Raw genomic sequence first — 25,000 nt, forward strand, 5'->3', positions numbered from 1 at the left:
TAGGTGTTATACACAGGTAGGTGTTATACACACAGGTAGGTGTTATACACACAGGTAGGTGTTATCTACAGGTAGGTGTTATACACACAGGTAGGTGTTATACACAGGTAGGTGTTATACACACAGGTAGGTGTTATACACAGGTAGGTGTTATACACACAGGTAGGTGTTACACACAGGTAGGTGTTATACACACAGGTAGGTGTTACACACAGGTAGGTATTATATACAGGTAGGTGTTATATACAGGTAGGCGTTATATACAGGTAGGTGTTGTATACAGGTAGGTGTTATATAGAGGTAATTAAAGTTATCCCACCTGCCCAACATTCTGGTTTGTAACCTGTAACCCCCCCCCCCCCCCCCTACCCACCTGAGTGATGACTGTCTTGGGGTCTGTCTGGTTGATTCTCAGGGTGGTGACGGTCAGCTCCACGGGGTCGTCGTTCCGCCTCACCGACATTATATCCTGGTCGCTGATTGGCCTCGTCTGACCCAAGATCACCCCCACACTTAGCCCAGGTGGCTTCTGGGCCGCTGCTGGTACACTGATCTGGGAAAGCAGGGCTGGGAGGGTGAGGAGGACCCAGCCCAAACGGCCCATACTGGAACCCTGTAGAACACACAGTTACTGATCAGATTCCCCTGAACTCTGTAGAACACACAGTTACTGATCAGATCCACCTGAACCCGGTAGAACACACAGTTACTGATCAGATTCACCTGGAACCCTGTAGAACACACAGTTACTGATCAGATTCACCTGAACCCTGTAGAACACACAGTTACTGATCAGATTCACCTGAACCCTGTAGAACACACAGTTACTGATCAGATTCACCTGAACCCTGTAGAACACACAGTTACTGATCAGATTCACCTGAACCCTGTAGAACACACAGTTACTGATCAGATTCACCTGAACTCTGTAGAACACACAGTTACTGATCAGATTCACCTGAACCCTGTAGAACACACAGTTACTGATCAGATTCACCTGAACCCTGTAGAACACACAGTTACTGATCAGATTCACCTGAACCCTGTAGAACACACAGTTACTGATCAGATTTCAGAATTCAGTCAGTGGTGACCTTGGACAGCAACAACTCACTCCCCTTACACACACACACACACACACACACACACACACACACACACACACACACACACACACACACACACACACACACACATACAGACAGACAGACAGACAGACAGACAGACAGACAGACAGACAGACAGACAGACAGACAGACAGACAGACAGACAGACAGACAGTATGTGGCATTCGATAGGTCATCCCTCCTAATCAATAGTAGCTTGGTGATTGGAGATGGTAGATAAGTCATTGATTGATCAAGGCTGGCTCAGTGAGGTAGATACGTCATTGATTGATCAAGGCTGGCTCAGTGAGGTAGATAAGTCATTGATTGATCAAGGCTGGCTCAGTGAGGTAGGAAGGTCATTGATTGATCAAGGCTGGCTCAGTGAGCTAGGTTGGTCATTGATTGATCAAGGCTGGCTCAGTGAGGTAGGTAGGTCATTGATTGATCAAGGCTGGCTCTGTGAGGTAGGTATTTGATTGATTGAGCCTGGCTCTGTGAGGTAGGTAGGTATTTGATTGATTGAGCCTGGCTCTGTGAGGTAGGTAGGTATTTGATTGATTGAGCCTGGCTCTGTGAGGTAGGTAGGTATTTGATTGATTGAGCCTGGCTCTGTGAGGTAGGTAGGTATTTGGTTGATTGAGCCTGGCTCTGTGAGGTAGGTAGGTATTTGGTTGATTGAGCCTGGCTCTGTGAGGTAGGTAGGTATTTGATTGATTGAGCCTGGCTCTGTGAGGTAGATAGGTATTTGACTGATTGAGCCTGGCTCTGTGAGGTAGGTAGGTATTTGATTGATTGAGCCTGGCTCTGTGAGGTAGGTAGGTATTTGATTGATGGAGCCTGGCTCTGTGAGGTAGGTAGGTATTTGACTGATTGAGCCTGGCTCTGTGAGGTAGATAGGTATTTGATTGATTGAGCCTGGCTCCATGCTCTCTCTCTCTCTTGCTCCCATTCTACCTTTCTCTCCCCTGTCTGACTCTCTCTACAGTAACCCAGTAGACTGTATCTCTGTCTGTCTGATTGGGAGATGGACATTGTCTCGTACCCTGACCCTGTCCCAGCCCTCTATAGTTTACTGGTTGAGAGACAGCTGTTAAACTAGTTGTATAGTAACTGCACTGGGGACAGATTGGGATCATTTATCATTCCTTAAACTAGTTGTACAGTAACTGCTCTGGGGACAGATTGGGATCATTTATCATTCATTAAACTAGTTGTACAGTAACTGCTCTGGGGACAGATTGGGATCATTTATCATTCATTAAACTAGTTGTACAGTAACTGCTCTGGGGACAGATTGGGATCATTTATCATTCATTAAACTAGTTGTACAGTAACTGTTCTGGGGACAGATTGGGATCATTTATCATTCATTAAACTAGTTGTACAGTAACTGTTCTGGGGACAGATTGGGATCATTTATCATTCATTAAACTAGTTGTACAGTAACTGTTCTGGGGACAGATTGGTGAGATGGACCGAATCTTAATTGCTGACTGTTAATTAAATCAACCAGCTGAACAGAATTAATTGAATAATAATTTAATCCGTCCGTCAATTAGCTGCCTGGTTATTAATGATTATTTATAAACCATCACAACTGTCTGGCTGATATCATATGGTAGCAATGTATTCACATCATATTTTATCAATTAGCTGCCTGGTTATTAATGATTATTTATAAACCATCACAACTGTCTGGCTGATATCATATGGTAGCAATGTATTCACATCATATTTTATCAATTAGCTGCCTGGTTATTAATGATTATTTATAAACCATCACAACTGTCTGGCTGACATCATATGGTAGCAATGTATTCACATCATATTTTATCAATTAGCTGCCTGGTTATTAATGATTATTTATAAACCATCACAACTGTCTGGCTGACATCATATGGTAGCAATGTATTCACATCATATTTTATCAATTAGCTGCCTGGTTATTAATGATTATTTATAAACCATCACAACTGTCTGGCTGATATCATATGGTAGCAATGTATTCACATCATATTTTATCAATTAGCTGCCTGGTTATTAATGATTATTTATAAACCATCACAACTGTCTGGCTGATATCATATGGTAGCAATGTATTCACATCATATTTTATCAATTAGCTGCCTGGTTATTAATGATTATTTATAAACCATCACAACTGTCTGGCTGTTAGACTGATATCATATGGTAGCAATGTATTCACATCATATTTTATCATTTAGTTTAAATAATATCTTCATCCTGGAATTTAACATAAAGTGATCAGACCAATGAATATCTGGGGCCGTTTGACATGTCGTCTCGAGACAAATTTATCCCCGGGACGTCTGGCTGGGTATCAGGGCAGTGTGTGTGTGTGTGTGTGTGTGTGTGTGTGTGTGTGTGTGTGTGTGTGTGTGTGTGTGTGTGTGTGTGTGTGTGTGTGTGTGTGTGTGTGTCTGTGTGTGTGTGTGTGTGTGTGCGTGTGTGTGTGTGTGTGTGTGTGTGTGTGTGTGTGTGTGTGTCTGTGTGTGTGTGTGTGTGCGTGTGTGTGTGTGTGTGTGTGTGTGTGTGTGTGTGTGTGTCTGTGTGTGTGTGTGTGTGTGTGTGTCTGTGTGTGTGTGCGTGTGTGTGTGTGTGTGTGTGTGTGTGTGTGTGTGTCTGTGTGTGTGTGTGTGTGTGTGTGTCTGTGTGTGTGTGCGTGTGTGTGTGTGTGTGTGTGTGTGTCAAGGCTGTTAGGGCCGTAGCAGCCTCTCCTCCTCTCTCGTGTTAGTTAGCGAGACTGAAGGAAGTTATTGGTGGAAGCAATTTGGTGGGAGATGCCTCCAGCTCATTGGACCATTAGATGTTCACTGTGAATAAATGTTCTCTCTTTCTTTCTCTCCATCCCTCTCGCTCCATCTGTCTGAATTTACTCCTTCGCTCTCCTTCTCTCCCTCTCTCTCTCTCTCTCTCTCTCTCTCTCTCTCTCTCTCTCTCTCTCTCTCTCTCTCTCCTTTCTCTCTCTCTTTCTCTCTCTCTCTCTCTCTCTCTCTCTCTCTCTCTCTCTCTCTCTCTCTCTCTCTCACACACACACAGCCTAATTGTCTCTTCTCTTCACACCCTGTCTAATTAGGACATTAGTTAGCCATCAGGGACATCCCCTCTTTCTGTTTATCCCTCCCCTGTTCCTCTCCTCCTCCTCCTCCTCGTCTTCCTCCTCTCCTTACTGCCCTGCTGCCTCTGACCACGCCCCTGGCAGCAGAGTCACTTAGCATACGTCGTTTAATGATCTGCCACTCCGCTACCGTCACAGAGCGTTAGCGTCAGCACTAGCCGACGGGCCCCGTTCACACTCACTTCCAGTGGAGTTAATAGCATATCAGCGCTACGCTAACAGACATTAGCAACCGCTCGTACTCACTTCCCATAGTGTTAGCGTCAGTACTAGCCGATGGGTCCCCCCGTTTACACTCACTTCCCCGCGCAACGCTATTAGCCACCACTACGCTAATAGACATTAGCAACTGCTCGTAGTCACTTCCCATAGCGTTAGCGTCAGCACTAGCCGATGGGTCCCCCCGTTTACACGCAACGCTATTAGCCACCGCTACGCTAACTAATGATAGTGTTAGCTTCATCGCTAAAAGGCACGAGTCCCTACCACAGTCATTTCCTATAGAGTTAGTTGTTTTTATAGCCTAGGGGTTGTAATCATAGACCGACATGTAGAATGATATCTGATGTCTGTGTTGTCTAGCAGAGACCTGTCATCTCACTTTTTTTTAATAACGTGACCTTTTACAATGAGTAAGTTTTCATCTGATGTTCAAACAATCACTTCCTGTAGGAAGCAGACGTTCGTCATAATCCAGACAGAGCTGTTTTACTTTTTTTAAACTTTTTTTTATTTTATTCAAATCTTTATTTAAACTAGGCAAGTCAGTTCAAGAACAAAATGATTATTTACAACGAAGGCCAAACCCAGGCGACTCCCTATGGGACTCCCCAATCACGGATGTGATACAGAATGGTAAGAGACAGCTGTTATAAAACACCCGTTGTCATTAGGCCTACGACTTGAAGCCTGAATTGATGATTCCGATGCTGTTGGCTTGTGCCTCTCTCTCGGGACACTCAGCTGTTATGGTGTATTGTAATGACATTCTGCCGTTATCATTAGGCCTACGACTTGAAGCCTGAATTGATGAGTCCGATGCTGTTCGCTCGCGCCTCTCTCTCGGGAGACTCAGCTGTTATGGTGTATTGGTATGGTGTACCGATGCTGTTCGCTCGCGCCTCTCTCTCGGGACACTCATCTCCGGCTTGGCAAAAATGTATATGTTCTCGTCGAACCACAACAAAATGTTATACCACCCAGTTTCAAGCCCATTATAAGGTTGAGACAATGACTTATCAATGGCCCAGCTCAGTTAATCATTGGGTCGCTGACTTGTCACAATGCTTCAGCATATGTACATTACACCAGGAGGCGTTGGAAGACACAGTGTAAGTAACCTAATGTATGTCCCTCTAACTGACCTGGATGCCTCTGCTGATCCTACAGCTGTTGAATGCAGTAATCATGTCATCATGTGCCTATGAACCAGAGTTACACTGTTAGCACTGAGGTAGTGTGTACTGAGTAGGAAGTTCACTGTGTGCAGCTCAACCTGCACTAACATAAATAACATGAGCATGTCTACTTCTGCTAAGCTTCCCAATAAAGCAATGAAAACAAGCAAGCATCCCAGAAAAGTGCTAAAAAAAATTGCCAACGTTAACATATGTAGCTTAAAGAAACAAGGCTCATAAAGTCAATAACTTGCTTGTAGCAGATGACGTTCATATTCTGACTGTCTCTGAAACTCACTGAGATGATACCTTTGATGATACAGTGGTAGAAATACAAGGTTATAACATCTACAGAAAATACAGAAATGCCAAAGGTGGAGGTGGTTGCCGTTTATATTCAGAACCACATTCCTGTAAAGCTGAGAGAGGATCTCAAGTTAAATACTGTTGAAGTAATATGGCTACAGGTTCATCTGCCTCACCTAAAGCCCGTTCTGGTGGGAAGCTGCTATAGACAGTCAGTATCTGGATAATGTTAAATACTGTTGAAGTAATATGGCTACAGGTTCATCTGCCTCACCTAAAGCCCATTCTGGTGTGAAGCTGCTATAGACAGTCAGTATCTGGATAATGTTAAATACTGTTGAAGTAATATGGCTACAGGTTCATCTGCCTCACCTGAAGCCCATTCTGGTGGGAAGCTGCTATAGACCAAGTGTTAACAGTCAGTATCTGGATAATATGTGTGAAGTGCCTGATAATGTGTGTGATATCAACAGAGAAGTATATTTTCTGGGTGATTTAAATATTGACTGGCTCTCATCAAACTGCCCACTCAAGAGAAAGCTTCGAACTGTAACCAGTGCTGGCAACCTGGATCAGGTTATCAATCAACCTACCAGGGTAGTTACAAACAGTACAGAAATTGAATCATCAACATGGTTTGATCATATCTTTACTATTGCTGCATAAATGTGTTTGAAAGCAGTATCCAAATTCATCGTCTGTTGTGATCACAATATAGTAGTCATATCTAGGAAAACCAAAGTTCCAAAAGGCTGGGCCTAATGTTCTATATAAGAGGTCATACAATTGTTTGTGGTGATTCCTATGTTGTTGATGTAAATAGTATTTGCTGGTCCGTGCTGTGTAATGACGAGCGACCAGACGCTGCTGGTCCGTGCTGTGTAATGACGAGCGACCAGACGCTGCTGGTCCGTGCTGTGTAATGACGAGCGACCAGACGCTGCTGGTCTGTGCTGTGTAATGACGAGCGACCAGACGCTGCACTTGACACATCTATGAAATTGCTTATCCCAGTTACTAATGAGCCATTAAGAAAACGACTGTAGAAACCGTTAAATCCACGTTGGATTGATGAGGAATTGAAACATTTTTTTTGTTATGGTTGAGAAGGATGAGGCAAAAGGAATGACAGATAGGTCTGGCTGCACAACCGATTGGCAAAGGTCCTGCAGATTGAGAAGTCATGTGACGATGAAACAAAGATAAATGATGTAAAGAATGATATTAAAAAGCGTTGGAGCTTTAAACCTTAAATGAAGTTTTGGGCAACAACAAAAAAAGGCAAATTCAGCTTCATCATTCATTGAATCAGATGTGGCTCATTCATCACAAAAACCCACTGAATATTGCCAACTACTTTAATGCTTTTCCCTCATTGGCAAGATTAGCAAACAAGGCATGACATGCCAGCAACAAACGCTGACACTACACACCCAAATATATCTGATCAAATTATGAAAGACAAGCATTGTAATTTTGAATTCTGAAAAAAGTGAGTGTGGAACAGTATCAACAATGTCAAGCCACAGGGGTCTGACAACTTGGATAGAAAATTACTGAGGATAAACCTCAACTAAATCTTGTAATGAATAATGGGGAAATTGAGTAAGTTGAGATGACTAAACTGCTTGGAGTAACCCTGGATTGTAAACTGTCATGGTCAAAACATATTGATACAACAATAGCTAAGATGGGGAGAAGTCTGTCCATAATAAAGCTCTGCTCTACCTTCTTAACAACACTATCAACAAGGCAGGTCCTACAGGCCCTAGTTTCTACCTTCTTAACAGCATTATCAACAAGGCAGGTCCTACAGGCCCTAGTTTCTACCTTCTTAACAACACTATCAACAAGGCAGGTCCTACAGGCCCTAGTTTCTACCTTCTTAACAACACTATCAACAAGGCAGGTCCTAAAAGCCCTAGTTTCTACCTTCTTCACAACACTATCAGCAAGACAGGTTCTACAGGCCCTGGTTTCTACCTTCTTAACAGCACTATCAACAAGGCAGGTCCTACAGGCCCTAGTTTCTACCTTCTTAACAACACTATCAACAAGGCAGGTCCTACAGGCCCTGGTTTCTACCTTCTTAACAGCACTATCAACAAGGCAGGTCCTACAGGCCCTAGTTTCTACCTTCTTAACAACACTATCAACAAGGCAGGTCCTACAGGCCCCAGTTTCTACCATCTTAACAACACTATCAACAAGGCAGGTCCTACAGGCCCTAGTTTCTACCTTCTTAAACAAAACTATCAACAAGGCAGGTCCTACAGGCCCTAGTTTCTACCTTCTTAAACAACACTATCAACAAGGCATGTCCTACAGGCCCTAGTTTCTACCTTCTTAACAACACTACCAACAAGGCAGGTCCTACAGGCCCTGGTTTCTACCTTCTTAACAGCACTATCAACAAGGCAGGTCCTACAGGCCCTAGTTTCTACCTTCTTAACAACACTATCAACAAGGCAGGTCCTACAGGCCCCAGTTTCTACCATCTTAACAACACTATCAACAAGGCAGGTCCTACAGGCCCTAGTTTCTACCTTCTTAAACAAAACTATCAACAAGGCAGGTCCTACAGGCCCTAGTTTCTACCTTCTTAAACAACACTATCAACAAGGCATGTCCTACAGGCCCTAGTTTCTACCTTCTTAACAACACTACCAACAAGGCAGGTCCTACAGGCCCTGGTTTCTACCTTCTTAACAGCACTATCAACAAGGCAGGTCCTACAGGCCCTAGTTTCTACCTTCTTAACAACACTATCAACAAGGCATGTCCTACAGGCCCTAGTTTCTACCTTCTTAACAACACTACCAACAAGGCAGGTCCTACAGGCCCTGGTTTCTACCTTCTTAACAGCACTATCAACAAGGCATGTCCTACAGGCCCTAGTTTCTACCTTCTTAACAACACTATCAACAAGGCAGGTCCTACAGGCCCCAGTTTCTACCTTCTTAACAACACTATCAACAAGGCAGGTCCTACAGGCCCTGGTTTCTACCTTCTTAACAGCACTATCAACAAGGCAGGTCCTACAGGCCCTAGTTTCTACCTTCTTAACAACACTATCAACAAGGCAGGTCCTACAGGCCCCAGTTTCTACCATCTTAACAACACTATCAACAAGGCAGGTCCTACAGGCCCTAGTTTCTACCTTCTTAAACAAAACTATCAACAAGGCAGGTCCTACAGGCCCTAGTTTCCACCTTCTTAAACAACACTATCAACAAGGCATGTCCTACAGGCCCTAGTTTCTACCTTCTTAACAACACTACCAACAAGGCAGGTCCTACAGGCCCTGGTTTCTACCTTCTTAACAGCACTATCAACAAGGCAGGTCCTACAGGCCCTAGTTTCTACCTTCTTAACAACACTATCAACAAGGCAGGTCCTACAGGCCCCAGTTTCTACCATCTTAACAACACTATCAACAAGGCAGGTCCTACAGGCCCTAGTTTCTACCTTCTTAAACAAAACTATCAACAAGGCAGGTCCTACAGGCCCTAGTTTCTACCTTCTTAAACAACACTATCAACAAGGCATGTCCTACAGGCCCTAGTTTCTACCTTCTTAACAACACTACCAACAAGGCAGGTCCTACAGGCCCTGGTTTCTACCTTCTTAACAGCACTATCAACAAGGCAGGTCCTACAGGCCCTAGTTTCTACCTTCTTAACAACACTATCAACAAGGCATGTCCTACAGGCCCTAGTTTCTACCTTCTTAACAACACTACCAACAAGGCAGGTCCTACAGGCCCTGGTTTCTACCTTCTTAACAGCACTATCAACAAGGCATGTCCTACAGGCCCTAGTTTCTACCTTCTTAACAACACTATCAACAAGGCAGGTCCTACAGGCCCCAGTTTCTACCATCTTAACAACACTATCAACAAGGCAGGTCCTACAGGCCCTAGTTTCTACCTTCTTAAACAAAACTATCAACAAGGCAGGTCCTGCAGGCCCTAGTTTCTACCTTCTTAACAACACTACCAACAAGGCAGGTCCTACAGGCCTTAGTTTCTACCTTCTTAAACAACACTATCAACAAGGCATGTCCTACAGGCCCTAGTTTCTACCTTCTTAACAACACTATCAACAAGGCAGGTCCTACAGGCCCCAGTTTCTACCATCTTAACAACACTATCAACAAGGCAGGTCCTACAGGCCCTAGTTTCTACCTTCTTAACAGCACTATCAACAAGGCAGGTCCTACAGGCCCTAGTTTCTACCTTCTTAACAGCACTATCAACAAGGCAGGTCCTACAGGCCCTAGTTTCTACCTTCTTAACAACGCTATCAACAAGGCAGGTCCTACAGGCCCTAGTTTCTACCTTCTTAACAACACTATCAACAAGGCAGGTCCTACAGGCCCTAGTTTCTACCTTCTTAACAACACTATCAACAAGGCAGGTCCTACAGGCCCTGGTTTCTACCTTCTTAACAGCACTATCAACAAGGCAGGTCCTACAGGCCCTAGTTTCTACCTTCTTAAACAAAACTATCAACAAGGCAGGTCCTACAGGCCTTAGTTTCTACCTTCTTAAACAACACTATCAACAAGGCATGTCCTACAGGCCCTAGTTTCTACCTTCTTAACAACACTATCAACAAGGCAGGTCCTACAGGCCCCAGTTTCTACCATCTTAACAACACTATCAACAAGGCAGGTCCTACAGGCCCTAGTTTCTACCTTCTTAACAGCACTATCAACAAGGCAGGTCCTACAGGCCCTAGTTTCTACCTTCTTAACAGCACTATCAACAAGGCAGGTCCTACAGGCCCTAGTTTCTACCTTCTTAACAACGCTATCAACAAGGCAGGTCCTACAGGCCCTAGTTTCTACCTTCTTAACAACACTATCAACAAGGCAGGTCCTACAGGCCCCAGTTTCTACCATCTTAACAACACTATCAACAAGGCAGGTCCTACAGGCCCTAGTTTCAACCTTCTTAACAACACTATCAACAAGGCAGGTCCTACAGGCCCTAGTTTCTACCTTCTTAAACAAAACTATCAACAAGGCAGGTCCTACAGGCCTTAGTTTCTACCTTCTTAAACAACACTATCAACAAGGCATGTCCTACAGGCCCTAGTTTCTACCTTCTTAACAGCACTATCAACAAGTCAGGTCCAACAGGCCCTAGTTTATACCTTCTTAACAACACTATCAACAAGGCAGGTCCTACAGGCCCTAGTTTCTACCTTCTTAACAACACTATCAACAAGGCAGGTCCTACAGGCCCTAGTTTCTACCTTCTTAACACTATCAACAAGGCAGGTCCTACAGGCCTTAGTTTCTACCTTCTTAAACAACACTATCAACAAGGCATGTCCTACAGGCCCTAGTTTCTACCTTCTTAACAGCACTATCAACAAGTCAGGTCCAACAGGTCCTAGTTTCTACCTTCTTAACAACACTATCAACAAGGCAGATCCTACAGGCCCTGGTTTTGTCGCACCTGGACTACTGTTCAGTCGTGTGGTCAGGTGCCACAAAGAGGGACTAAGGAAAATTACAGTTGGCCAATTACAGTTACAGTTGCCCCCCCCCCCCCCCCCCCCTTGGGTTGTGCTGTGGCGGAGGTCTTTGTGGGCTATACTCAGCCTTGTCTCAGGATGGTAAGTTGGTGGTTGAAGATATCCCTCTAGTGGTGTGGGGGCTGTGCTTTGGCAAAGTGGGTGGGGTTATATCCTTCCTGTTTGGCCCTGTCCGGGAGTGTCCTCGGATGGGGCCACAGTGTCTCCTAACCCCTCCTGTGTCAGCCTCCAGTATTTATGCTGCAGTAGTTTATGTGTCGGGGGGGCTAGGGTCAGTTTGTTATATCTAGAGTACTTCTCCTGTCCTATTCGGTGTCCTGTGTGAATCTAAGTGTGCGTTCTCTAATTCTCTCTTTCTCTCTCTCGGAGGACCTGAGCCCTAGGACCATGCCCCAGGAATACCTGACATGATGACTCCTTGTTGTCCCCAGTCCACCTGACTGTGCTGCTGCTCCAGTTTCAACTGTTCTGCCTTATTATTATTCGACCATGCTGGTCATTTATGAACATTTGAACATCTTGACCATGTTCTGTTATAATCTCCACCCGGCACAGCCAGAAGAGGACTGGCCACCCGACATAGCCTGGTTCCTCTCTAGGTTTCTTCCTAGGTTTTGGCCTTTCTAGGGAGTTTTTCCTAGCCACCGTGCTTCTACACCTGCATTGCTTGCTGTTTGGGGTTTTAGGCTGGGTTTCTGTACAGCACTTTGAGATATCAGCTGATGTACGAAGGGCTATATAAATAAATTTGATTTGATTTGATTTGATTAGAACAGGGCAGCACGGCTGGCCCTTGGATCTACACAGAGAGCTAACACTGAAGACAGGAACCACAACTTCCCTTGGTATTGGACCACTGAAGACAGGAACCACAACTTCCCTTGGCATTGGACCACTGAAGACAGGAACCACAACTTCCCTTGGCATTGGACCACTGAAGACATGAACCACAACTTCCCTTGGCATTGGACCACTGAAGACATGAACCACAACTTCCCTTGGCATTGGACCACTGAAGACAGGAACCAGCTGCTGTCTCAGTGTGATGAGGGGAAACTGGCGGCTAACTCAATATCTTTATGATGTTCTGCCTGTATATATATATTCTATTCTTATATATATATATTTTGTCTTGTATATTTCCCGAAGATTATAAATGTGGCACCTCAGTTTAGTTTCAATGGGCATGATGATACCTCTATGTGTGTGTGTGTATGTGTCTCTATGTGTGTGTGTGTATGTGTGTGTTTTATTCCTAAAAACACCAAGTCTGTTCTCCAGCCAGTCAGTCCCCCCGCCAAGCAGAGCAGAGCAGCAGCTAGTTAAAGAGCCTAGTGGCTTTTTCCACATAAATACTTCAGTAAGCTACAAAACAGTCACTTCTGCCACTTTGGGGTTGTGTGTGTGTGTGTGTGTGTGTGTGTGTGTGTGTGTGTGTGTGTGTGTGTGTGTGTGTGTGTGTGTGTGTGTGTGTGTGTGTGTGTGTGTGTGTGTTTGGAAGAGTAGACAAGAGGAGGGGATGGTTGGTTGGGGTTAGGGGTGAGGGAGGGGGAGGGAGGGAGGAGAGGAGAGATTTTACTCTTAATGCTTGACTCCACACACACACACAGCTACACACACACAGCTCCACACACACACACAGCTACACACACACAGCTACACACAAATAGCTACACACATATCTACACACACACACAGCTACACACACACACACACACAGCTACACACAAACAGCTACACACACAGCTACACACAAACAGCTACACACACACAGCTAAACACATATCTACACACGCACAGCTACACACACACACACACACACACACACACACACACACACACACACACACAGCTACACGCACACAGCTACACACACACACACACACACACACAGCTAAACACACAGCTACACACACACATGATGTGAGCAGTGAGAATAGACTAGCTGTTTAAATCAGCATGTAAGACAAGGGTCAGACAGGGGACCGTGTGCTCTGGCGAAAGATCTGCCCACGGATTAATCTAGTTTTCTACCCCTGATGTAAAAGGTTCTATTTCAACCAGCTACTAATTCCCTGTCTATCCTCTGGTCTAAACTCTGACCTCTCGTCTAATCTCTGGTCTAACCTCTAACCTCTGTTCTAACCTCTAACCCCTGGTCTAAACTCTAACCCCTGGTCTAACCTCTAACCTCTGGTCTAACCTCTAACCTCTGGTCTAACCTCTAACCCCTGGTCTAACCTCTAACCTCTGGTGTAACCTCTGGTATAACCCCTGATCTAACCTATAACCTCTGGTCTATCCTCTAACCTCTGGTCTAACCTCCAACCTCTGGTCTAACCTCCAACCTCTGGTCTAACCTCCAACCTCTGGTCTAACCTCTGGTCTAACCTCTAACCTCTGGTCCAACCTCTGGTCTAACCTCTAACCTCTGGTCCAACCTCTGGTCTAACGTCCAACCTCTGGTCTAACCTCTAACCTCTGGTCTAACCTCTGGTCTAACCTCTAAACTCTGGTCTAACCTCTGGTCTAAACTCTGGTCCAACCTCTGGTCTAACATCCAACCTCTGGTCTAACCTCTAACCTCTGGTCTAACCTCTGGTCTAACCTCTGGTCTAACCTCTAACCACTGGTCTAACCTCTGGTCTAACCTCTAACCACTTGTCCAACCTCTGGTCTAATGTCCAACCTCTGGTCTAACCTCTGGTCTAACCTCTAACCTCTGGTCTAACCTCTAACTTCTGGTCTAACCTCTGGTCTAACCTCTAACCTCTGGTCCAACCTCTGGTCTTACGTCCAACCTCTGGTCTAACCTCTAACCTCTGGTCATGGTTGATAGGATACAGCTGTTACATACAAGCATAGTGCTTTGACTTAGGCAGGATCTCACCAGAACTGAATACCGACGACACCTCAACATTTCTACAGCTTGACTTCCTACACCTCTTACAAAATATTATCTCAAACATATTGTGGAGTTCCTGCACCTAAATATAAACATCACCCGCAGCTATTTCAGTTCAAGTCAAGCACTGTACACATCATACAATACAGTGTGTGTTGTGTAGAGAGTTTTACCTCTCAGGCTGCCCTCCGTGTTCTGCCTCTTACACATACATACACTGAGAGAGGAGAGGAGAGGAGAGGAGAGGAGAGGAGAGGAGAGGAGAGGAGAAGAGAAGAGAAGAGAAGAGAAGAGGAGAGGAGAGGAGAGGAGAGGAGAGGAGAGGAGAGGAGAGGAGAGGAGAGGAGAGGAGAGAAGAGAAGAGGAGAGGAGAGAAGAGAAGAGAAGAGAAGAGAAGAGAAGAAAGGAGGAGAGAAGAAAGGAGGAGAGGTGATGGAGAGGAGGAGGAGAGCGATGAAGGGGAGGAGAGGAGAGGGGGAAGGAGGAGAGGTGATGAAGGGGAGGAGAGGAGAGGAGGAAGGAGGAGAGGAGAGGAGAGGAGAGGAGAGGAGAAGAGAAGAGAAGAGAAGAGAAGAGAAGAGAAGAGAAGAGAAGAGAAGAGAAGAGAAGAGAAGAGAAGAGGAGAGGAGAGGAGAGGAGAGGAGAGGAGAGGAGAGGAGAGGAGAGAAGAGAAGAGGAGAGGAGAGAAGAGAAGAGAAGAGAAGAGAAGAGAAGAGAAGAGAAGAAAGGGGGAGAGAAGAAAGGAGGAGAGGTGATGGAGAGGAGGAGGAGAGCGATGAAGGGGAGGAGAGGGGGAAGGAGGAGAGGTGATGAAGGGGAGGAGAGGAGAGGAGGAAGGAGGAGAGGTGATGAAGGGGAGGAGATGAGAGGAGGAAGGAGGAGAGGTGATAAAGGGGAGGAGAGGAGAGGAGAGGAGGAAGGAGGAGAGGTGATGAAGGGGAGGAGATGAGAGGAGGAAGGAGGAGAGGTGATAAAGGGGAAGAGAGGAGAGGAGAGGAGGAAGGAGGAGAGGTGATGAAGGGGAGGAGGAATGTGTTTCTACAACGTGACTTGGTTGCGCTAAAGCTGAAAACTGGGATTTTTAGATGTGAATTCATGATGATTTGTCTCATCAGGCAGCGTCACTAACTCTCTCTGCTGACACACACACACAGTGTTTATACAACAGCTCCGCTTAGCGGTGGAGACAGTCAGAGCCACGCAAACACACAGCCCTCTCCTCTCGCCTGCGCGCACGCAAACACACTATCTCTCTCTCTCTGTCACACACACACCCACTATCCAGTCCTCATCCCTCTCCTGTGTTTGTCGGGCCGCAGCAGGCAGGCGGAAGTGCGGACATACCTTCAGTGTCACCATGCGGAGCTGTGGCGGTAGAGTCGGTGTGGCTGAGGTCCCTTCGGTCTCCCAGGCACCATCTTGAACGATAGAGACACGGCCCCGCAGCCGTCCGCCCCCTCGCGAGGCTCCGGTGCTCACGGCGTCAGCAAACCAACCAAAAAAGTGTTCAAACTTGGTCTGCCGATAAAATAAATTTAAAAAACAACGACATTATACAGTGTCAATTACACCGTGCTGTGTTTGTATGAAATCCCGTGTTGTTGTGTTACCAAGGCTACCCAGTTTTCTCCAGATTGAATGACTCCGTTTTCCAAACAGAGGACGCTAAAATGCGTCGTAGGTAGAAGGGCTGCCTCGGCTCCTCCACTGACTGTGTTTCTCTTTCACACGACTAAAACACGAATCACCTTCCTTCTCACACAAGGAGGTAAAATAAACAGACAATCTGTAACCCCGGGTTTTTTAATTAACGTAGCTTACTGTCTGATTTGATGTTGGAGCTATAGACCCCGGGGGACACTGGTAACTCTAGTAAATATTCCCCTCTCTCACGACGTCTCCGTTTTTCTGGGTTGTGTCTGGTTGTTATGTTGTTATGTAGGGCATTCCGCAGGTTGGTGGGCAGAGAGAGAGAGACAGCGAGCCCAGGGTACTGCCTAGCCTACAGCGAGGTGCTGCTGAGGGGCTGAGGGGAAGGAAAGGGGGGGGAACAGAGATTTGGAGCACCGCTCTAGCCTACTTTAGGAGTGAACAAGTGGGGGGGGGGGGGGGGGGGGTTAATTTAAAAACCCCCCATACCATTCATGTCAGCGCCTAGTCCAGTTGTATCGCTTGAAATGTGAATTCGTCCCCCCCCCCCCCCCCCCCCTCAAAATAGTGATGGATTATTTAAAAGGAGATTAATTAAAAACCCCGTTGAGGTTATCTATGAAAAACCCCGTTGATGTTATCTATAAAACCCCCGTTGAGGGCTATCTATCTATGTGGTTACTCACCTGCTGTCTGTGCCACATCGCTCCAGAAGCCGCGAGGACATCGCAACCTTCTACTCCATCTGAGCGCCCCGCGCGAGCCACAACGCCTCACATCCGCAAACACATCCGTTGAAATCAAAACAATATATATTAATCCACCTGTTTTTCTTCCCCACACACACACCCCGGGATAAACGGTAAATTCCTCACGGTAGTGATCCCGATTTACCACACACACACACCAGAAACGGTTTTGACGAGGGAAAACAAAATGAACTAAAATAAAATAAAATAAATATAAAATTTCGTTGGGTTTAAAAAATTATAATAATTTGAATCCAACAAAAAGAAGGTTGGAATGTCCAGGCAGCTCAGCGCGCGGGGTTCCGCAGTGAGAGAGGACCGGTCCACGCACCTCCCCTCTCTCTCTCCGCTCCTTAAAGGCTGGACGGGGATTCCGTCACATAGGTTGCACACACACACACACACACACACACATATATATCACTCCTAAACTCACCAACAAACAAGTGAGCAACGCGGTCAACTTATATATGTGTCAATGGCTAGTTATAGTTTAATATAATCCAACATCATTGTCACCTAAAAAATAAAAAAAAGGATTTTAACAAATCTGAGTTGGAGTGGGCACGTCGGTTGGTTTTTCAGGTCGGTGAGAAAGCACAGCTCTCTACCCAGCTCGAGATAACCGCCTACGCTCCGCTGAGCTGCGCAATGTCGTTTATAGAAATCAGTCTCGTTAATTAAACAGAAACATATGTATTCTTGAATGGAAGATGGGGGGGAGGGGGGGGGGGGCGAGAAGGAAGGGAGTCATTTCTTTATTAGTGTGGTCCGTTATATCATATTGAATATTGGCCAACAGCTATCTGATGACGCGGTCGGGTTTGCAATTCTTGACGCCTCAAAACCAACTTCAGCTTACAATTCATCTACATCACAGGCACTTCGCTTTCCCCTCCCTCCCAACCTCCCTCCCTCTCTCTCTCTCTCTCTCTCTCTCTCTCTCTCTCTCTCTCTCTCTCCCTGCCTCTCTCTCTCTCTCTCTCTCTCTCTCTCTCTCTCTCTCTCTCTCTCCCTGCCTCTCTCTCTTTCTCTCTCCCTCCCTCTCCCTATTTCTCTTTCTCTCTCTCTCTCCCTCTCTTTCTCTACCTCAATCTCTTTCTCTCTCTCTCTAATAAAAATGAGAAAATATGATTTGATCAGAAACAAACAACAGCATGTGAGACACAATAATTCACCAAGATGTCCTTTCCTGTGTGCGGTGGAGGTTTGGGATGTAGACGGAAGACCTCATGACCATCAATAAACCGGCGACTCAGGAGGAGGTTTCTCGGAGCCTTCCCGTCGTGAAACGAGACATTTATTCTGGCGCTGCTCTGTCTCCCTCCGTTCACTGTGCCGTAGTTGCATGTTGCGCCACCGATAAGCTTTTCAATATCAGTCAAATCATCTGCCCGCCGCGCGCCCAACGATCACAACACCGATCTTTCAATTACGCACGGCTGAGCTGTTATTGACTATACATGTGGATACGCATGCATGCACACGAACGCACGAACGCACACACACACACACACACACACACACACACACACACACACACACACACACACACACACACACACACACACACACACACACACACACACACACACACACACACACACACACACACACACACACACACATTGTTAGCTGCACCAGGGTTTCTTCAAGCGGAGGGTGATAATGGCAAAGCAACACTGCATTACCGACTCAATTAACCGGCAGAACCTCAAACATCCTCTACACTGCATTACCGACTCAATTAACCGGCAGAACCTCAAACATCGTCAACACTGCATTACCGACTCAATTAACCGGCAGAACCTCAAACATCGTCAACACTGCATTACCGACTCAATTAACCGGCAGAACCTCGAACATCCTCAACACTGCATTACCGACTCAATTAACCGGCAGAACCTCAAACATCGTCAACACTGCATTACCGACTCAATTAACCGGCAGAACCTCAAACATCGTCAACACTGCATTACCGACTCAATTAACCGGCAGAACCTCGAACATCCTCAACACTGCATTACCAACTCAATTAACCGGCAGAACCTCAAACATCCTCAACACTGCATTACCGACTCAATTAACCGGCAGAACCTCGAACATCCTCAACACTGCATTACAGAACTGAGCAGAGTAGAGTAGAGTTGAGTAGAGTAGAGTAGAGTAGAGTAGAGTAGAGGAGAGTAGAGTAGACCAGACCAGAGTAGAGTAGAGTAGAGTAGAGTAGAGTAGAGTAGAGTAGAGTAGAGTAGAGTAGAGTAGAGTAGAGGAGAGTAGAGTAGAGTAGAGTAGAGTAGAGTAGAGTAGAGGAGAGTAGAGTAGAGTAGAGTAGAGTAGAGGAGAGTAGAGTAGACCAGACCAGAGTAGAGTAGAGTAGAGTAGAGTAGAGTAGAGCAGAGTAGACCAGAGTAGAGTAGAGTAGAGTAGAGTAGAGTAGAGGAGAGTAGAGTAGACCAGACCAGAGTAGAGTAGAGTAGAGTAGAGTAGAGTAGAGTAGAGCAGAGTAGACCAGAGTAGAGTAGAGTAGAGTAGAGTAGAGTAGAGTAGAGTAGAGCAGAGTAGACCAGAGTAGAGTAGAGTAGAGTAGAGTAGACCAGACCAGAGTAGAGTAGAGTAGAGTAGAGTAGAGTAGAGCAGAGTAGAGTAGACCAGAGTAGAGCAGAGCAGAGTAGAGTAGAGTAGAGGAGAGGAGAGTAGAGTAGACCAGACCAGACCAGAGTAGAGTAGAGTAGAGTAGAGTAGAGTAGAGTAGAGTAGAGCAGAGTAGAGTAGAACAGACCAGACCAGAATAGAGTAGAGTAGAGTAGAGTAGACCAGACCAGACCAGAGTAGAGTAGAGTAGAGTAGAGTAGAGTAGAGTAGAGCAGAGCAGACCAGACCAGACCAGAGTAGAGTAGAACAGACTAGACCAGAGTAGAGTAGGGTAGAACAGACGAGAGTAGAGTAGAGTAGAACAGACTAGACCAGAGTAGAGTAGAGTAGAACAGACCAGAGTAGAGTAGAGTAGAGTAGAACAGACCAGACCAGAGTAGAGTAGAGTAGAGTAGAGTAGAAAAGACCAGATGGAACAGAACAGAGCAGAATAGAATGGAACAGAGCAGAATAGAACAGAACAGAACAGAACATAGCAGATTAGAATAGAATGAAACAGAACAGAGCAGAATAGAATGGAACAGAACAGAGCAGAATAGAATGGAACAGAGCAGAATAGAATGGAACAGAACAGAGCAGAATAGAATGGAACAGAACAGAGCAGAATAGAATGGAACAGAGCAGAATAGAATGGAACAGAACAGAGCAGAATAGAATGGAACAGAACAGAGCAGAATAGAATGGAACAGAGCAGAATAGAATGGAACAGAACAGAATAGAATGGAACAGAGCAGAATAGAATGGAACAGAACAGAGCAGAATATAATGGAACAGAACAGAGCAGAATAGAATGGAACAGAGCAGAATAGAATGGAACAGAACAGAATAGAATAGAATGGAACAGAACAGAACAGAGCAGAATAGAATGGAACAGAGCAGAATAGAATGGAACAGAACAGAGCAGAATAGAATGGAACAGAACAGAACAGAGCAGAATAGAATGGAACAGAATGGAACAGAGCAGAATAGAATGGAACAGAACAGAGCAGAATAGAATATAACAGAGCAGAATAGAATGGAACAGAACAGAGCAGAATAGAATGGAACAGAGCAGAATAGAATGGAACAGAACAGAGCAGAATAGAATGGAACAGAATGGAACAGAGCAGAATAGAATGGAACAGAACAGAGCAGAATAGAATGGAACAGAGCAGAATAGAATGGAACTGAACAGAACAGAATAGAATGGAACAGAACAGAGCAGAATAGAATGGAACAGAACAGAACAGAGCAGAATAGAATGGAACAGAATGGAACAGAGCAGAATAGAATGGAACAGAACAGAACAAAATAGAATGGAACAGAACAGAGCAGAATAGAATGGAACAGAACAGAACAGAGCAGAATAGAATGGAACAGAATGGAACAGAGCAGAATGGAATGGAACAGAACAGAATAGAATAGAATGGAACAGAACAGAACAGAACAGAGCAGAATAGAATGGAACAGAATGGAACAGAACAGAATAGAATAGAATGGAACAGAACAGAACAGAGCAGAATAGAATGGAACAGAATGGAACAGAATAGAATGGAACAGAACAGAGTAGAATAGAATGGAACAGAACAGAACAGAATAGAATGGAACAGAGCAGAATAGAATGGAACAGAACAGAGCAGAATAGAATGGAACAGAACAGAGCAGAATAGAATGGAACAGAACAGAGCAGAATAGAATGGAACCGAATGGAACAGAATAGAATGGAACAGAATGGAACAGAGCAGAATAGAATGGAACAGAACAGAATAGAATATAATGGAACAGAGCAGAATAGAATGGAACAGAACAGAGCAGAATAGAATGGAACAGAACAGAGCAGAATAGAATGGAACAGAACAGAATAGAATGGAACAGAACAGAGCAGAATAGAATGGAACAGAACAGAATAGAATGGAACAGAACAGAATAGAATGGAACAGAACAGAATAGAATGGAACAGAACAGAATAGAATGGAACAGAACAGAATATAATAGAATGGAACATAACAGAATAGAATAGAATAGTCATAGCAACAGTACCACAGTAATTGACCACCTACTAGGTTCCCTAGAGTCATAGCAACAGTACCACAGTAACTGACTACCTACTAGGTTCCCTAGAGTCATAGCAACAGTTACCACAGTAATTGACCACCTACTAGGTTCTCTAGAGTCATAGCAACAGTTACCACAGTAACTGACTACCTACTAGGTTCCCTAGAGTCATAGCAACAGTTACCACAGTAATTGACCACCTACTAGGTTCTCTAGAGTCATAGCAACAGTTACCACAGTAACTGACTACCTACTAGGTTCCCTAGAGTCATAGCAACAGTTACCACAGTAATTGACCACCTACTAGGTTCTCTAGAGTCATAGCAACAGTTACCACAGTAACTGACTACTTACTAGGTTCCCTAGAGTCATAGCAACAGTTACCACAGTAATTGACCACCTACTAGGTGTCAGTGACGAGGGACCAGCAGCGTCTCTATATAGTGCACTACTATAGACTAGAGCCCTATTCCCTATATAGTGCACTACTATAGACTAGAGCCCTATTCCCTATATAGTGGCACTACTATAGACTAGAGCCCTATCCCTATATAGTGGTACTACTATAGACCAGAGCCATATTCCCTATATTAGTGGTACTACTAAAGCCCTGAGGTTTAAAGGAGCTTTACAGGAGAGAGAGAGAGAGCTGCACACTATCCCTGCAAAGTCTTTACTCAGAAGAGAGAGAGAGAGAGAGAGAGAGAGAGAGGGGGGGAGGGAGAGAGAGAGAGAGAGAGAGAGAGAGAGAAGGGAGATAGAGAGAGAGAGAGAGAGCGAGAGAGAGAGAGAGAGGAGGGGAGGGGAGGGAGATAGAGAGAATGAGAGAGAGAGAGGAGGGAGATAGAGAGAATGAGAGAGAGAGAGGAGGGAGATAGAGAGAATGAGAGAGAGAGAGAGGAGGGAGATAGAGAGAATGAGAGAGAGAGAGAGGAGGGAGATAGAGAGAATGAGAGAGAGAGAGAGAGGAGGGAGATAGAGAGAATGAGAGAGAGAGAGAGGAGGGAGATAGAGAGAATGAGAGAGAGAGAGAGGAGGGAGATAGAGAGAATGAGAGAGAGAGAGAGGAGGGAGATAGAGAGAATGAGAGAGAGAGAGAGAGGAGGGAGATAGAGAGAATGAGAGAGAGAGAGGGGAGGGAGATAGAGAGAATGAGAGAGAGAGAGAGGAGGGAGATAGAGAGAATGAGAGAGAGAGAGAGAGAGAGATAGGAGGGAAGGGGAGGGGAGGGAGATAGAGAGAATGAGAGAGAGAGAGAGGAGGGAGATAGAGAGAATGAGAGAGAGACAGAGGAGGGAGATAGAGAGAATGAGAGAGAGAGAGAGGAGGGAGATAGAGAGAATGAGAGAGAGAGAGAGGAGGGAGATAGAGAGAATGAGAGAGAGAGAGAGGAGGGAGATAGAGAGAATGAGAGAGAGAGAGAGAGAGAGAGAGAGGAGGGAGATAGAGAGAATGAGAGAGAGAGGGAGAGAGAGAGAGAGAGAGAGAGAGAGAGAGAGAGAGAGAGGGAGAGAGAGAGAGAGAGAGAGAGAGAGAGAGAGAGAGAGAGAGAGAGAGAGAGAGAGGAGGGAAGGGGAGGGGAGAAATGTCTTTATTCATTTGGAATTGTTGTGATGTTTACTGTAACTGTTGTATCGTTAATGTCACTTGTGTTTATTATTTACTCCACGTGTAATATATGTTTCACGTGCCAATAAAGCCCTTAAACTGAACTGAACCAGAGGAGATGAGAGAAGAAGAGTGGGACAGAGAGAGATCAAATCAGACTTTATTTGTCACATGCGCCGAATACAACAAGTGTAAACCTGAAATACTTACTGACAAGCACTTAACCAACAGTGACGTTCAAGAAGAGTTAAGAAAATATTTACCAAGTAGACTAAAATAATAAGAGTTAAGAGAGGGCACCGGTAGTACAATACTATACAGGGGGTACCGGTACAGAGTCAATGTGGAGGCTATATACCAGTACAGAGTCAATGTGGAGGCTATATACAGGGGGTACCAGTACAGAGTCAATGTGGAGGCTATACACAGAGGGTACCAGTACAGAGTCAATGTGGAGGCTATATACCAGTACAGAGTCAATGTGGAGGCTATATACCAGTACAGAGTCAATGTGGAGGCTATATACAGGGGGTACCGGTACAGAGTCAATGTGGAGGCTATATACAGGGGGTACCGGTACAGAGTCAATGTGGAGGCTATATACCAGTACAGAGTCAATGTGGAGGCTATATACCAGTACAGAGTCAATGTGGAGGCTATATACAGGGGGTACCGGTACAGAGTCAATGTGGAGGCTATATACAGGGGGTACCGGTACAGAGTCAATGTGGAGGCTATATACCAGTACAGAGTCAATGTGGAGGCTATATACCAGTACAGAGTCAATGTGGAGGCTATATACAGGGGGTACCGGTACAGAGTCAATGTGGAGGCTATATACCAGTACAGAGTCAATGTGGAGGCTATATACCAGTACAGAGTCAATGTGGAGGCTATATACAGGGGGTACCGGTACAGAGTCAATGTGGAGGCTATATACCAGTACAGAGTCAATGTGGAGGCTATATACAGGGGGTACTGGTACAGAGTCAATGTGGAGGCTATATACCAGTACAGAGTCAATGTGGAGGCTATATACAGGGGGTACCGGTACAGAGTCAATGTGGAGGCTATATACAGGGGGTACCAGTACAGAGTCAATGTGGAGGCTATATACCAGTACAGAGTCAATGTGGAGGCTATATACAGGGGGGTACCAGTACAGAGTCAATGTGGAGGCTATATACAGGGGGTACCAGTACAGAGTCAATGTGGAGGCTATATACAGGGGGTACCGGTACAGAGTCAATGTGGAGGCTATATACAGGGGGTACCGGTACAGAGTCAATGTGTAGGCTATATACAGAGGGTACCAGTACAGAGTCAATGTGGAGGCTATATACAGGGGGTACCGGTACAGAGTCAATGTGGAGGCTATATACAGGGGGTACCGGTACAGAGTCAATGTGGAGGCTATATACAGGGGGTACTGGTACAGAGTCAATGTGGAGGCTATATACAGGGGGTACTGGTACAGAGTCAATGTGGAGGCTATATACAGGGGGTACTGGTACAGAGTCAATGTGGAGGCTATATACAGGGGGTACCAGTACAGAGTCAATGTGGAGGCTATATACAGGGGGTACCGGTACAGAGTCAATTTGGAGGCTATATACAGGGGGGTACCGGTACAGAGTCAATGTGGAGGCTATATACAGGGGGTACCAGTACAGTGTCAATGTGGAGGCTATATACAGGGGGTACTGGTACAGAGTCAATGTGGAGGCTATATACAGGGGGTACTGGTACAGAGTCAATGTGGAGGCTATATACAGGGGGTACCAGTACAGAGTCAATGTGGAGGCTATATACAGGGGGTACCGGTACAGAGTCAATGTGGAGGCTATATACAGGGGGGTACCGGTACAGAGTCAATGTGGAGGCTATATACAGGGGGTACCA

At 45.4% G+C, this 25,000-nt stretch overlaps 1 protein-coding gene across 1 annotated transcript in view; it reads right to left on the reverse strand.

Moving 5' to 3' along the window:
- The window catches only part of LOC110514365 (glutamate receptor ionotropic, NMDA 2A), a 193,924-nt gene extending 176,402 nt beyond the window's left edge, over positions 1 to 17,522 (reverse strand). The window contains exons 1-3 of the mRNA XM_036972876.1: positions 16,739 to 17,522; positions 15,747 to 15,920; positions 374 to 613 (exon numbers count right to left, since the gene is read on the reverse strand). Of these exons, the coding sequence (XP_036828771.1) occupies positions 374 to 613; positions 15,747 to 15,920; positions 16,739 to 16,756 (432 nt within the window). The 5' untranslated portion in view covers positions 16,757 to 17,522. The remainder of the gene's footprint in view (positions 1 to 373; positions 614 to 15,746; positions 15,921 to 16,738) is intronic.
- Positions 17,523 to 25,000: the final 7,478 nt, after the last annotated feature.

The sequence above is a fragment of the Oncorhynchus mykiss genome, unplaced genomic scaffold (genome assembly GCF_013265735.2).
Source record: "Oncorhynchus mykiss isolate Arlee unplaced genomic scaffold, USDA_OmykA_1.1 un_scaffold_196, whole genome shotgun sequence".
Taxonomy (NCBI): domain Eukaryota; kingdom Metazoa; phylum Chordata; class Actinopteri; order Salmoniformes; family Salmonidae; genus Oncorhynchus; species Oncorhynchus mykiss.